The sequence below is a fragment of the Mobula birostris genome, chromosome 7, assembly GCF_030028105.1.
Source record: "Mobula birostris isolate sMobBir1 chromosome 7, sMobBir1.hap1, whole genome shotgun sequence".
NCBI classification, from domain to species: Eukaryota; Metazoa; Chordata; class Chondrichthyes; order Myliobatiformes; family Myliobatidae; genus Mobula; species Mobula birostris.
The window spans coordinates 74876091-74890415 of record NC_092376.1 but is presented as its reverse complement, the minus strand read 5'-3'; the positions used below and the strand labels follow the sequence as shown (position 1 = coordinate 74890415).

Below are 14325 nucleotides of genomic sequence, written 5' to 3'. Positions count from 1 at the left end.
TTGAATTTTTTTTGGGTAAAAGAAAGAAATCTGAAAGGACTTTATAAGACACATTTTTTTAAAAAGGCATTTGGTTATGTTAAAGGGCAGCAAGATAATTGATATGATATTTACTATGTTTCATATACTTACGCTTCTCTTGTACATAGAGATAACCCTCCATTGTCCACTGTCCGGGTGGTTTGTAATCCTGAGGGGCTGACTTCATCCTCTGCATCAGTCTTTCCACTTCCTGCCTGGTACTTTCAAAATTATTTCTCGTCTTGAAATGAAATTAAATCACAAGATAAGTTTGATAATTGCAATATTTGTGTGGGAATCAAAGGCACAACTCTGTGAAAATAACAGTGAAGTCAATAGTGCCCATTGTCATTCAACCACAACTTCTAAAAAGCACGAATACATTGAAACACACAAGCCTGTTATGCAAAGTACATTGCTCTTAAGTGTGGATAAAGCATCCAGCCATCTGTCTCCTTCTTCAAGCTTACTGTCACTCTCAAAGTTTCAGCAAAGTTGTCAGAGATAAAACATGGATTAACCAAACACCAAGGACTCTCATCACATTTCCCTAAAGTTGTTACTAAGTTCTAAAGCCATAACACACCTTTCTGACTAGAAGAGATCTTTGCAAGAGTGGGAACCATTGAAAAGTTCAAGTCTCATTGCATGTGAGTTTCACCTGGGCCAACAAAAAACAGTTAGGGTTCAGCGTGGTGGCATTGTTGGAGGGGGACAGGACTAGAGTGGGGAGCGGATCAGATCAGATGGATGCCTGGCTGAGGTTTCTGTCAAGTTTCTTTCATTCTTTCTTCATTATTGGATAGGTGGAGCACAAGAATGGATCTCAAGGCAGTTGTGTGCTCTGCTTGAGCGATGTGTGAAATCTAAATGACTACTACTGTTCCCGATGGATACATCTGGGTGCAGCTCCTTATAGACCATGTTAGGGAACAGGAGCTGGATGATCTTCAGCTCATTTGGGAGAATGAGGTGCTGATAGATAGGAGCTACAGGGAGGTATGCACTCCAAGCAGGAGCTAGGTAGTTAGGTGAATATCAGGAGAGGAAAAGGCAATAGACAGACAATGCAGAGCACCCCTGTGGCTGTTTCCCTCAGTAACAAGTAGACCACTCTGAATACTGCTCTGGGGAAGAACCTATCGGGGGAAGCCATGGTGACCAGGTCCCTGGCACTGCATTTGGCTCTTTGGTTCAGAAGGGAAGGGGGAGAGGAGGAGTGCAGCGGTAATAGTGGATTCAATAGTTCATAGAACAGACAGGAGACGTTTTTGGAAGTACAATGCTTACCATGAAAATGTGGTTGGTACTTTGTTTAACGTGGATTCTCTAATTTTTTCCCCCAATATCCCATTGCTCTTTTTATTATATTCCATGAAATTGTTTATTAATCATGTTCACCCTTTTGATGATTGACCTCTGTCAGCATCACAACCTCGTTTCCATCCTGTGTTTAGTTACTAAATCATTTTTAGAATTGATTTGCCACATCTGGAGTGAGAAGTAATTGGTTCCTTAAAATATTTCCAGCTTGCCTTCCGAGTCTAACGATCAGCTCTCATCCCTTCACTTCTTTCCATTCTAAGCTTCACAAATGCCACCATACAAACGCTATTCCCACATCGTCCTGTATTGCTGAAGTTGTTTTGGGGAAGCTTGGGATTTTGTTTCATGTGGAATCCTCGCATTCACTTCGACAACTCCACATAGACTTCACTACCATAAGGGAAGAGAAGGCTGCGGGATGTTTTAAAAGGCACATGGAGAGAGGTAACAGAGGTAGAAGAGTCATGTGCTAATCAATGACAATATCACAACTGCAGAAAGGAAGGATATTGTGGAGGGATTGTCTACTGAGTCAGTATGGGAGGAAGTCAGAAAAAGGAAGGGAGTAATCACTTAAATAGGAATATACACTATAGACATCCTCCAACCCCCACAATAACAACAGCGACATTGAAGAGCAAACTGGCAGATTTTGGAAAGGTGCAAAAGTTACAGGGTTGTTGTCATGGGTGACTTCAACTCTTCAACTTCCCTAATATTGATGGACACCTCCTCAGTGCAAGAGGTTTAAATGGGGCAAGATTTGCTAGGTGTGTCCAGTGAAGATTCTTGATAAAATATGTGGACACATCTTCTAGAGGCCAGGCTGGACTGGATCTAGTACCAGTTAATGAACCTGGTTGGGTGACAGATCTCGTATGGGTGAGCATTTCATAGACAGTGAACACAACTCCCCGATCCTTAGCATAGCCTTGGACAGGGATAGGACCAAATGGCTTTGGTAAAGTATGTAATTGGAGGAGGATGAATCTTGTGTTATTAGCCAGAAAATCAGGAGAGTAAATTGGGACAGATGTACTCAGGGAAATAAACAACAGAAATTTGGAGATTGTTTAGGGAGCACTTACATAGGGTTCTGGACAGGTTTGTTCCTTTTAGGCAGGAAAAGGATGGTAAAATAACCATGGCTAATAAGAGAATTAGAGCATCTGGTCAAGAGCAATAAGAACATATATTTAAGGTCTAGGAAGCAAGAATTAGACAGGAAGGTGCTTAAAAAGGGATTTAGGAGAGATAAAAGTGACATGAGAATACCTTGATGAGTAGGGTTAAGGAACTGGGGTTCTACACATATGTGAAGAACAGCAGGATGACTAGAGTGAGGGCAAAGCCATTCAGGGAAAAAGAGGAAACGTAGCTGGACATTGAAGAGGTAGGGGAGGTCCTTATGAATACCTTGCTTCAGTATCCTCCAGTAAGAGGTACCTTAACAAATGTCAGGACAGTGTAGAACAGGTGGGGTCATGTCGGGGTTAAGAAAGTGGATGTGCTGGAACTTTAGAAAAACATCAGGGTAGATAATTCCCTGGGGCCAGATGGGATACACCTCAGGTTACAACAAGAAGCAAAGGAAGGGACTGCTGCACATTTGACGATGATCTTGCTTCCACACTGGCCACAGGAGTAGTGCCGGAAGATCGGAGGGTTGCAAATGTTATCCCTTTGTTCAAGAAAGATAATAGGGATAATCCTGAGAATTATTGATCAGTGGTGGGCAAACTATTGGACAGCATTCTTACAGACAGGACTTACAAGGATTTGGAGAAGCAAAATCAGCTGAGAGTTAGTCACCATGCCTTTATGCGGGGCAGGCTGTGCCTCATGAGTCTGACTGGATTCTTTGAGGAAGTGCCAAAACAAATTGAAGAAGGAAGAGTGGTGGATGGGGTGTGCATTGGTTTAAGTAGGGTGTTCAAAACAGGTTCCCATAGAAGGCTTATTCAGAAAGTCAGGAGGCATGCACTAGGGAAACCTGGCTGCAGTGATTCAGAATTGGCTTGCCCACAGAAGGCAGAGGGCGGTTGTAAGAAGGAGCCTCTTCTGCCTGGAGTTTGGTGACTAGTGGTGTCCAGCTGGGACTTGTTCTGGGCTCCCTGCTCTTCGTGCATTTTATAAGTGACTTGGATGAGGAAGTGGAAAAGTTGGCTAGTAAGTTTGCAGATGACATGAAGATTGGTGGTGTTATGGATAGTGCAGAATGCTGTTGTAGATTACCACAGGACATTGAGAGGATGCAGAGTTGGGCTGAGAAGTGGCAGATGGAGTTCAATATGGAAAAATGTGACTGATACATTTTGGACATTTAAACTTGGTGGCAGATTAGAAGGTTAATGGCAACATTATTAACAGTGTGGAGGAACAGAGAGATCTTGTGGTCCACATCCAGAGATCCCTCAAGGTTGCCATGCAAGTTGATAGGGTGGTTAAGAAAGTGTATGGAATGTTGGCCTTCATTAGTCAGGAGACTAAGTTCAAGAGCTGTGAGGTAATGTTGTAGATCTACAAAATTCTGGCTGCACTACACTTGGAATATCATGTTAAATTCTGGTCACCTCATTATAAGAAGGCTACTTAGTAGGGTGCTGCCTGGATCAGAGATCATATCTTATGAGAAAAAGTTGAGCAAACTAGGGTTTTCCTTGTTGGATGAAAGAGGATGAGAGGTGACTAGACTGAGATATTCATTGTGCTCGATAACTGGCTTTACTGCACAGGGACACAAGTCACTTTGATGCTTTGGCAAGGGTCAGTGTTATTCCACTGTGTTTGATGTACATTATGTCATCCATGATACAATGTTCTGTTGTCCCTTGAGGCTGCTCATACACAAAATGCCAACCAAAATAAAATCTTGACTACATTCCAGATCAATTTGCACAGTTTGTTGTCTTTTGCACATTGGGTGTTTGTCCACCCTTTTGAGTGCAGTTTTTCATTGATTTTTTTTTACGGTTCTTGGATTTACAGAGTATGCCCACAGGAAAATGAATCTCAGGGTTATGGTGACACTATGTACTTTGATAATAAATTTACTTTGAACTTCAAATTTAATGCATCCAACGTAAAAGCAATGTAGAAGCAAAGTAATTCGATTTAAGAAATAGATTCTTAAAAGTAATAAATTCTTAAATTAATCCACTATGCTTCAAAACTTTTTCTTTAAATTGTTAAATGATTAATTTGTACACATTAAAACTATGATTAACCCACAGCTTTTAAAAATCAAGCTTAATGGCACCATTTCCCCATTTGTTTCATTTTAGCAAGGTTTTTGTAAAAGAAGAGATCTCACATTTTGCAAGTTGTACTGCAGCTGCTGTTTGTATGGTGCAAATTCCTGTGCAAGCTCATAACCTTCGTGGTAGAACGTGAATAATCCTTGAAGGAATGCCAACAGCTGGAAAAAAGTAAGCAGATTTTTACATTACAAACAATTAAAAATAACTTGTTCAGCAATTGTCATTCTGGTGATATGCCCCACCTTGAAAACTAATAGCAAACTAAATCCCAGAATTCAATTGTGGGGTTACTGAATTAATATTACACCAAACAGTTCTTCTTAATCTACAGACAAAAGACAATTCCAGAAAACTTATATTTCAAAGTCATTTACAATATTCCAGACTGGGTCAGGGGGAGCTGAAAACATTGATTTGACGATTATTTCCACAGTTATGCAGGATAATTAAGCAGATGGTGGAACTGTCACTGAATCATTTATTTTGAAAGGCCAAATGTCAGTTTCAGGCTCCTCTTCATACTTGCCAAAGGGCATAACCCTATCATTGAGCATTGGGTTATTGCCTCCCAAGCAGTCACTGACATGATTTTCTTGGGAGATCTTCCTTCTAAGACCTCATAGTGCCTGAGGCCACATGGCCTTCTTTTACCACCTTCCCTTGCACCAAAAGCAGGATTATCCTCAGACATATTGTCTCAGGCTCCTTTTGCTCAGCATAATGTATTTCTTCTAACCTTAAATGTAGTTTTTCTCCCTTTTTCTATTCACTACTCACTTACAAATACCACACCTCTGACACCTTCCACCACTTGGCAAGTTCCAGTTTCCTGTTCTCAACTGGCTCACCACCGCCACGGCTGCCCAATCTCTCTGCGTGTCCAAGCCACACCAAGGTTGTCTGAACGTCCTTCACATCTTTCTTAGATAGAGATTCAACCAGTTCTCTCCCACTCCACTCTCCTTTGCTATTTAAAAACTCCTCTTAAAACACTATTCATATTCTCCAAGACAACAGTGTGTCTATGGGGAAAGGACCTGAGACTTGCAAAGGATAGTCTTTACTTCAGTCTTGATCAGCATCCCCTCCCTCAAACACTTTTTTTCTTGCATTGATGAATACGCAGCAGCACAGCTGGCAGGTATGTTTACAGACAATTTTAAATCTCTCCCTCTCCCAGTGCAGAGTGCCCTCCTGCTTCAAAACATCCACCACTGCTCCCGTACCTAAAAAGACCAAGGGAACATGTCTGAATGACTGGCGTCCTGTCACACTTACCTCAATAATAAGCAAATGCTTTGAGAGGCTGGTCAGGGCCTACATCCGCAGCATGCTACCACCCACACTGGACCCCCTACAATTCGCCTACCGACATAACCGATCGACAGATGACGCAATAGCCATAGTTCTACACACCGTCCTTATACATCTGGAGAAGAAGGATGCTTATGTAAGAATGCTGTTCTTGGACTACAGTTCAGCATTCAACACCATAGTTCCCTATAGGCTTGACGAGAAGCTTAGAGACCTCAGTCTTCACCCTGCCTCGTGCAGCTGGATCCTAGACTTCCTGCCAGATCACCAGCAGGTGGTAAGGGTGGGCTCCCTCACCCCTGCCCCTTCCTTTACTCTCTGTATACCCATGACTGGCTTGTCACCCACAGTTCCAATCTGCTAATTAAAATTGCTGACAATACTGCATTGATTGTCCTAATCTCAAATAACAATGAGGCAGCCTACAGAGAAGAAGTCATCACCCTGACACAGTGGTGTCAAGATAACAACCTCTCCCTCAACATCGCAAAAACAAAGGAGCTGGTTGTGGATTACAGGAGGAATGGAGACAGGCTAACCCCTATTGACATCAATGGATCTGGGATAGAGAGTGAACAGCTTTAAATTCCTCGGCATACACATCACTGAGGATCTCACGTGGTCTGTACGTACTGGCTGTGTGGTTAAAAAAAAGCACAGCAGCACGTCTTTCACATCAGATGGTTGAAGAAGTTTGGTATGGGTCCCCAAATCCTAAGGGCTTTCTACAGGGGTATGATTGAGAGCATCCTGACTGGCTGCTTCACTGTCTGGTATGGGAAATGCATTTTCCTCAATTGCAGGACTCTGCAGAGAGTGGTGCGGACAGCCCAGCGCATCTGTTGATGTGAACTTCCCACTATTCAGGACACTTACAAAGACGTGTGTAAAAAGGGCCCGAAGATCACTGGGGACCCGAGTCACCCCAACAACAAACTGTTCCAGCTGCTACCATCTGGGAAACCAGGACCAACAGGCTCTAGGACAGCTTCTTCCACCAGGCCATCAGGCCGATTAATTCATGCTGATACAACTGTATTTCTATGCTATAATGACTGTCCTGTTGTACATGTTATTTATTATAAATTACTATAAATTGCACATTTAGACCCAGATGTAACTTAAAGATTTTTACTCCTCATGTATATGAAGGATGTAGTCAATTCAATTCAACATTGGCTCTGATAGTTGCACTTGTACAGAATCAACAATCTTATGACTTTTGCTGTAAATTTCTATTCTGTTCTCATTTCTCATGGTTCATTACTGATTCTTCCTGGTCCATCTTCATGATAGGTCAGCTAGTGTTTCCACTATAAGCCCACCAACTCCCACAGGTATCTCGGCTACACCCCCTTGCATCCCATTCCCCGTTACTATCAACTCTGCTTTGAAGATGAGATTTTTTCTATCAATGCCTTTAAGGGGTCTTCCATCATCATGGCTTTCACTCTACCATACTTAACCAGGGGGCTCAGTGGTGTCTCCTCCATTTACTGCACATGTTCTGGCTCTGTTGTCTCCCAGCCAAAACAAAGATAGATTTTCCCCTGTCTTCAACTGCAACCACACCAGCCTTCAGATGTCCATCACCATAGTTTTCATCTCCAAACAGGATACCATTACCAGGAATATCTTTCCCACTTGTAACACCTGTGTAGCACCAGTCTTATCGTATGTGACTAGTCATCGCACTCTTTAGAGAAAATCAGGTTACACTAGGTGCTAATTGGCCCTCAGAAGAATCCAGGTATCAGAAGGAGGCAGTGAACAGAAACCACACACTTCTGGAGATAAGGTTTTGTTTATGAGAAAAACAATATGTACAAAATATTTACATGAGCAAGAACAATTTAAAATTCAAACATTCTCTTTAGGTTCCAAATCTTAGATATCAACAAAAGCCAAATTCCTGTTCAGTTAGAATCAGTGATATTCATTAGAATAACCTTTGTGACTCCAATTTCTCTAATTAGATCTAGTGTTATTCCCTATTTAAAAGTTTACAGACTGAACTTTCCTTTTTACTTATCCCTAGTTAGTTAGAAAACAAAATATAATTCCTATTCTCAAGTATTATAGTTAACTTCAATTTCAGTTCCAGACAGTATATCTACAAGTTTAAATTCAAATTCAAATATTATATTTACATAGTTTAACTCCTTTCACGACAATTCTCCAACATCACACCTCTTAAGCAAAGTAAATCTCATTCAGTAACTTCAACATAGTCTGTGCAAAAATAATCAGTTCTTTCAGAAATCAAATTCAGATTCTTCGAATGAAAATAACTTATACATCCAACCATACTAAATCCTCTGCGTCATTATACATTCCGTTCTTCATCTGGGTGGCTCGCCATCTTGGTTCATTGGATGAAATAGCTGATCATCCACAGTAAGTCAATTCACAAACTTGTACAAAACCTTTGTATGATTTTGCAGAACTCATTCCCGACCACATGGTATGGATTTTGGATACTGATCTCTGCCGATATTGTCTCATTATAGATGCTGCATGCTGTAGCCATACCTTCAATAAACCTTTTATTGCTATTGTCTCTCCTCCAGGGGTCTCATCCTGAGGGTTTCAAGTTAGTAGGGTAAGGATACTCACTGCAAATTACACTCTTATCAGTTCATGTCTTCAGCTTCTATTTGAAGCTGCATTTCACTCCTAGTCCGTCCTGTGTCCAGCCCGACTCTCCCTCGCATAGCATTTTTTTTTAAATTAAAAAAAAATTGGTCAAACTCGTTTTCAACCCTCTGCGGGTAGAACGTCTTACCATTGCAATTTTGGGTTTAATTAGCCTGGGTTACACGCTACCCCCAGTTCAACTTTCCAATGGGACTATTCCCTCTCCGACACCACCTCCAGCAGAAACTCTTCTTTTCTCATGTAACTGGAGCAGGTCAAACATATGGCCTTTACCTTATTCCTTCCCACCATCCAGGGACACAAACATTCCTTCGAAGTGAAGCAGTAATTTATTTGCCTCTTCTGATTTACTGTTTTGCAATTGGTGCTAATGATGTAGTCTCCTCTACAACTGAGAAGCCAAAAGCAGATCTTTCAGTCTGTCTCTTTAATTCTACATCCCACTGTGGCCCGTCGTCTTTGGCTTCCTACATGACTCCAATAATACTCAAGCCATTTACTGGCTGGGTGCATGAAGCCCCTGCTACTTAATATTCAATTTAATATGTTCCGGTAATCACTCAGTTTTCTTTTCACCGATGTGCGTGCAACCTGTTTCAAATTGCTACTTTCTCCCCCCACCCCACTCCAACTGTTGATATTTAAGTAGTTGTTATCTGACAACTACCAGGATGTTGTCTGGATTAGAAGGCATTTGTTCTTAAGACAAACTTTCACTGGAGCAGTGGAGGCTGAAGGAAAACCTTCAGTGGAGGTTTATAAAATGCTAAGAGGCATAGGTGGAGCAGGCAACCAATATCCTTTCTTGGCAGGGCCAAAATATCTAATATTACAGGGCAAATATTTAAGGTGAGAGGAGGAAAATTCAAAATTTATTTTTTCTTACAGAGTGCTAAGTGCCTGAAATGCACTGCCAGAGATGGAATTGAGGAGACAGATATAATAAGAGTCCCTGAGATAAGCAGATGAATTTGCAGAGAATGGGGAGATATACAGCGCATGTAAGCAGAAGGGATTAGGCTTCACAAGCTTAATTAGTTTAGCACAACACTGTGGGCCAAAACACCAGTTCCTCTGCTCTACTGTTCGATGTTCAATTGTTCATTTTAATACATCCTGGCAACTCCTCTGTTCACAAGTCGTATTTCACCATGATAAACCAGCATTCAGCTAGTGGTATAATTTAGATTTTGACATCTAAAACTTACTTCTAAAAAGAAAGAAAATAAAACTGTGTGGATTTTTATAACATCTCAAAGCGCCCTCTTAACCTTCAATCGTACTTCTGAAAACATTCACAATTTTCCACAAAGAAGTAAGTTTGCAAAGCAAAATGTCTCCCGCTCCCACTTGTCTCATTTCTCATTCCCCATTCTTGTTCCCTTCTCACCTGCCCATCATCTCCCTCTGGTGCCTCTCCCCCTTCCCTTTCTCCCATAGTCCACTCTCCTCTCCTATCAAATTCCTTCTTCTTCAGCCCTTTACCTCTTCCACCTATCACCTCTGAGCTTCTCACTTCATCCCCGCCTCCCCACACACTCAATTTCCTCCTCACCTCGTGTGATATCACACCTGCCAGCTCGTATTCTTTTACCTCCCCCCACCATGTTATTCAGGCTTCTACTGCCTTTCATTCCAGTCCTGATGAAAGAACTCTGCCAGTTTATTCCCCTCCTTAGCTGCTGCCTAACTTTCTGAGTTCCTCCAGCATTATGTGTGTGTTGCTCAAGATTTCCAACATATTCAGAATTTCCTCTGTTTAGAATTTGATGAATAACTGTTATATCTGATAATTAAATCTTGATGAAAGATCTTTTGAGGTAAAGTTGCAGCCCAGTTTCCTTCTTTCTGCTTTGGATTATTTTAAGTGTATTTGGAATTGTTGTTAAAAAAGGTTTTTCAAATGGCTCACTGAAAAGTTTGGAGCTCAGTAATGCAGTTCTCCCTTAGTAATCTCTAAAGTAACCAAATAAACTGTGTAATCAATTCCTGAATTGTGGCTGAATCTGTAAATGTTATACTTTGACAATTATGTTAAATATAATTGCAAACTTAGAAACAAAAATCAGTTGGATGTTTAACGGTAGATTGATGGTAAAGATGAAATTTCAGAATTCATTGAGAAGAACAGAGTAATTACGAAGATTTGTCCGAACTCCACTTACAAGGTTGCTACTAATAGAAAATTAATTGAACTACAATTATAAACATTTTCCAAATAAAATTTTAGTTGTCATTTCAAAATGCATATGTGCTTCCTTTGATACACTACTGAAAGTAAACAAATACCAAAACTGAAGTGCTATCATATCAGGCAACACGCACAAAATGCTGGAGGAACGGAACAAGAAGGCAGATCCAGCATTTTGCGCATGTTGCTGGATTTCCAGCATCTGCAGGTTTTCTTGTGTTTATACCATAATACCACTGGGGGGCAGCAGACAACCCTACAGGTAAAATCTGTTTTGAGATAATCTATTCAGATAGAATCAACACCTTTAAGTGCAGGTCGATGGGAGTAGACAACTTAAATGGTTTCAGCATGGACTGGATGGGCCAAAGGGCTTGTTTCTGTGCTGTACTTCTCTAAATGTTCAGTTCATTACCAAGAAAAATTATTTAAATGTAGCTTAGATAAATAAAAGTGTACACACCACAAACTCAGAAGCTTGTTTCATTTTTTTGATTCAAAATTGTTTATCATACAGATTGAGATTAAGTTGACACGAAATATCTGTAGCTACTGGTTCCAGCATCCAGACACTCACAGATCTGGATTTAATCAGAACTGTTATGAGTTTGGAAGGAGCCAAGTACTAGATATCAGTGCATCTGCCACTCTTCTCTGTCGCTTGACTCTGCCTAATTGTGTTGGATCCCTCTGCATCACACTGTCTAAGTAAATTTATTATCAAAGTACATACTGTCACCATATACTATGTTGGGATTCATTTTCATGCTGGCATTTACAAGAAAATAAAGAAATACAATCAAATTTGTGAATAATTTTACATAAACAAAAACTGACAACCAATGTGCAAAAGAAGTCAAATTGTGCAAATTTTAAAAATCCTGATAACATTAATTGTCAAGTCCTTAAAAGTGAGCCTGTAGAATGAGGAATCAGTACAGAGTTGAGGTGAGTGAAGTTATCAACCAGGTAATTTACTTCTATGAACCACTGCCTACCAAATCTGCCCATTAAGGAAAGCTCTGTTGCATATTCTAGTTTATTATTTATTTATTTATTGTTTTAATAAATGATTAAATATATATTTTAAATAATGTAACTAGTCCAACAGTTTTTAAATTCCTCTATATATCAGAGATATTTTAATAAATTTTCAACCCCTCATACTCATAAATGTTTACAGGAGACATCGAAAGCCTGCCAGAACATTCTAGAGCCTGGTCACTACTGAAGTCTTGCTGCCTTATACTGGAACCTAGAGGCCCAAGACAGTTGATTCATGTATCCAGACCAAGATGCATGGGAGTGAGACTGAGCAGGAAGCTGAATCGTATCTTTTATTTCATAAATCTGAAGTCTGAACAGATTTAAGAGTCCAGAAATTTACCAAGTTACATTAAATCTGCCAATCTTCCATGGCATAGTTCCCTGTAAGTTGGAAGAGGTATGGTTATGGTTGGCAAGAAACAATATCAGGACATACTCTCTTAACCCTGCACTAGTATTCAGTTAACTCCCCACTGATTTAAATCTTTTTTCTCTAAAATTTGATATCCAAACCTTTCGAGTCTTGAGTCCAATTACCTTTACATAACAAATCTAGGAAATAAAAATTGCTTTACTATCTTTCACTGCACTGTCATTTCAGTGCTGATGATCTATTGCAAATTCTTGCAGCTGCCAGTATTTAGACTTACAGTTTCACCCACAGCTCCATAAAAATTAGGCCAGTCTATTTGGTTAGGGAACTGGAGCTGCAACTCGATGACCTTCGTCTGGTCAGGGAGAGTGAGGAGTTGATAGAGAGGAGTTACAGGCAGGTGGTCACACCGGGGCCACGGGAGGCAGACAAGTGGGTCATGGTTAGGAGGAGAAAGGGGAAGAGTCAGGTAATAGAGAGTACCCCGGTGGCTGTGCCCCTTGACAATAGGTACTCCTGTTTGAGTACTGCTGGGGGGGGGGCAGCCCACCTGAGGGAAGCGACAGTGGCCGTGCCTCCGGCACAGAGTCCGGCCCTGTAGCTCAGAAGGGTAGGGAAAGGAATGGGAGGGCAGTTGTAATAGGGGACTCAATAGTAAGGGGGTCAGATAGGCGATTCTGTGGACGCAGTCCAGAGACCCGGATGGTAGTTTGCCTCCCTGGTGCCAGGGTCCGGGATGTTTCTGATCGCGTCCAAGATATCCTGAAGTGGGAGGGTGAGGAGCCAGAGGTCGTGGTACATGTAGGGACCAATGACATAGGTAGGAAAAGGGAAGAGGTCCTGAAAGGAGAATATATGGAGTTAGGAAGGGAGTTGAGAAAAAGGACGCCAAAGGTAGTAATCTCGGGATTACTGCCTGTGCCACGCGACAGTGAGATTAGGAATGCAATGAGGTGGAGGATAAATGCGTGGCTGAGGGATTGGAGCAGGGGGCAGGGATTCAAGTTTTTGGATCATTGGGACCTCTTTTGGCGCTGGTGTGACCTGTACAAAAAGGACTTGAATCCTAGGGGGACCAATATCCTGGCGGGGAGATTTGCGAAGGCTACTGAGGTGACTTTAAACTAGAATGGTTGGGGGTGGGAATCAAATTAAAGAGACTAGGAGAGAGGAGGTTAGTTCACAACAGGGGGATGGGACAAGTGCAGGGAGACAGAGGGGTGTAAAATGAGGGTAGAAGCAAGAAGTAGTAAGGTGAAAAGTACAAGTGGCAGGCCGGCAAATCCAGGGCAAAAATCAAAAAGGGCCACTTTTCAGCATAATTGTATAAGGGCTAAGAGTGTTGTAAAAGCAAGCCTGAAGGCTTTGTGTGTCAATGCAAGGAGCATTCATAACAAGGTGGATGAATTAAAAGTGCAGATTGTTATTAATGAATATGATATAGTTGGGATCACAGAGACATGGCTCCAGAGTGACCAAGGATGGGAGCTCAACATTCAGGGATATTCAATAATCAGGAGGGATAGACATGAAAGAAAAGGAGGTGGGGTAGCATTGCTGGTTAGAGAGGAGATTAACGCAATAGAAAGGAAGGACATTAGCCGGGAGGATGTGGAATCGATATGGGTAGAGCTGCATAACACTAAGGGGCAGAAAACACTGGTGGGAGTTGTGTACAGGCCACCTAACAGTAGTAGTGAGGTTGGGGATGGCATTAAACAGGAAATTAGAAATGCGTGCAATAAAGGAACAGCAGTTATAATGGGTGACTTCAATCTACATATAGATTGGATGAACCAAATTGGTAAGGATGCTGAGGAAGAGGATTTCTTGGAATGTATGCGGGATGGTTTTCTGAACCAACATGTCGAGGAACCAACTAAAGAGCAGGCTATTCTAGACTGGGTATTGAGCAATGAGGAAGGGTTAATTAGCAATGTTGTCGTGAAAGGCCTCTTGGGTAAGAGTGACCATAATATGGTGGAATTCTTCATTAACATGGAGAGTGACATAGTTAATTCAGAAACAAAGGTTCTGAACTTAAAGAAGGGTAACTTTGAAGGTATGAGACGTGAATTAGCTAAGATAGACTGGTAAATGATACTTAAAGAGTTGACGGTGGATATGCAATGGCA

General features: G+C 41.3%; 1 protein-coding gene across 2 annotated transcripts in view; it reads right to left on the bottom strand.

Moving 5' to 3' along the window:
- The window catches only part of arhgap42a (Rho GTPase activating protein 42a), a 304678-nt gene that overhangs the window by 59458 nt on the left and 230895 nt on the right, over nucleotides 1-14325 (bottom strand). For both annotated transcript variants that reach the window (XM_072263438.1, XM_072263439.1), the window contains exons 7-8: nucleotides 4661-4765; nucleotides 133-262 (exon numbers count right to left, since the gene is read on the bottom strand). In XM_072263438.1, coding sequence (XP_072119539.1) covers nucleotides 133-262; nucleotides 4661-4765 — 235 coding nt within the window. The remainder of the gene's footprint in view (nucleotides 1-132; nucleotides 263-4660; nucleotides 4766-14325) is intronic.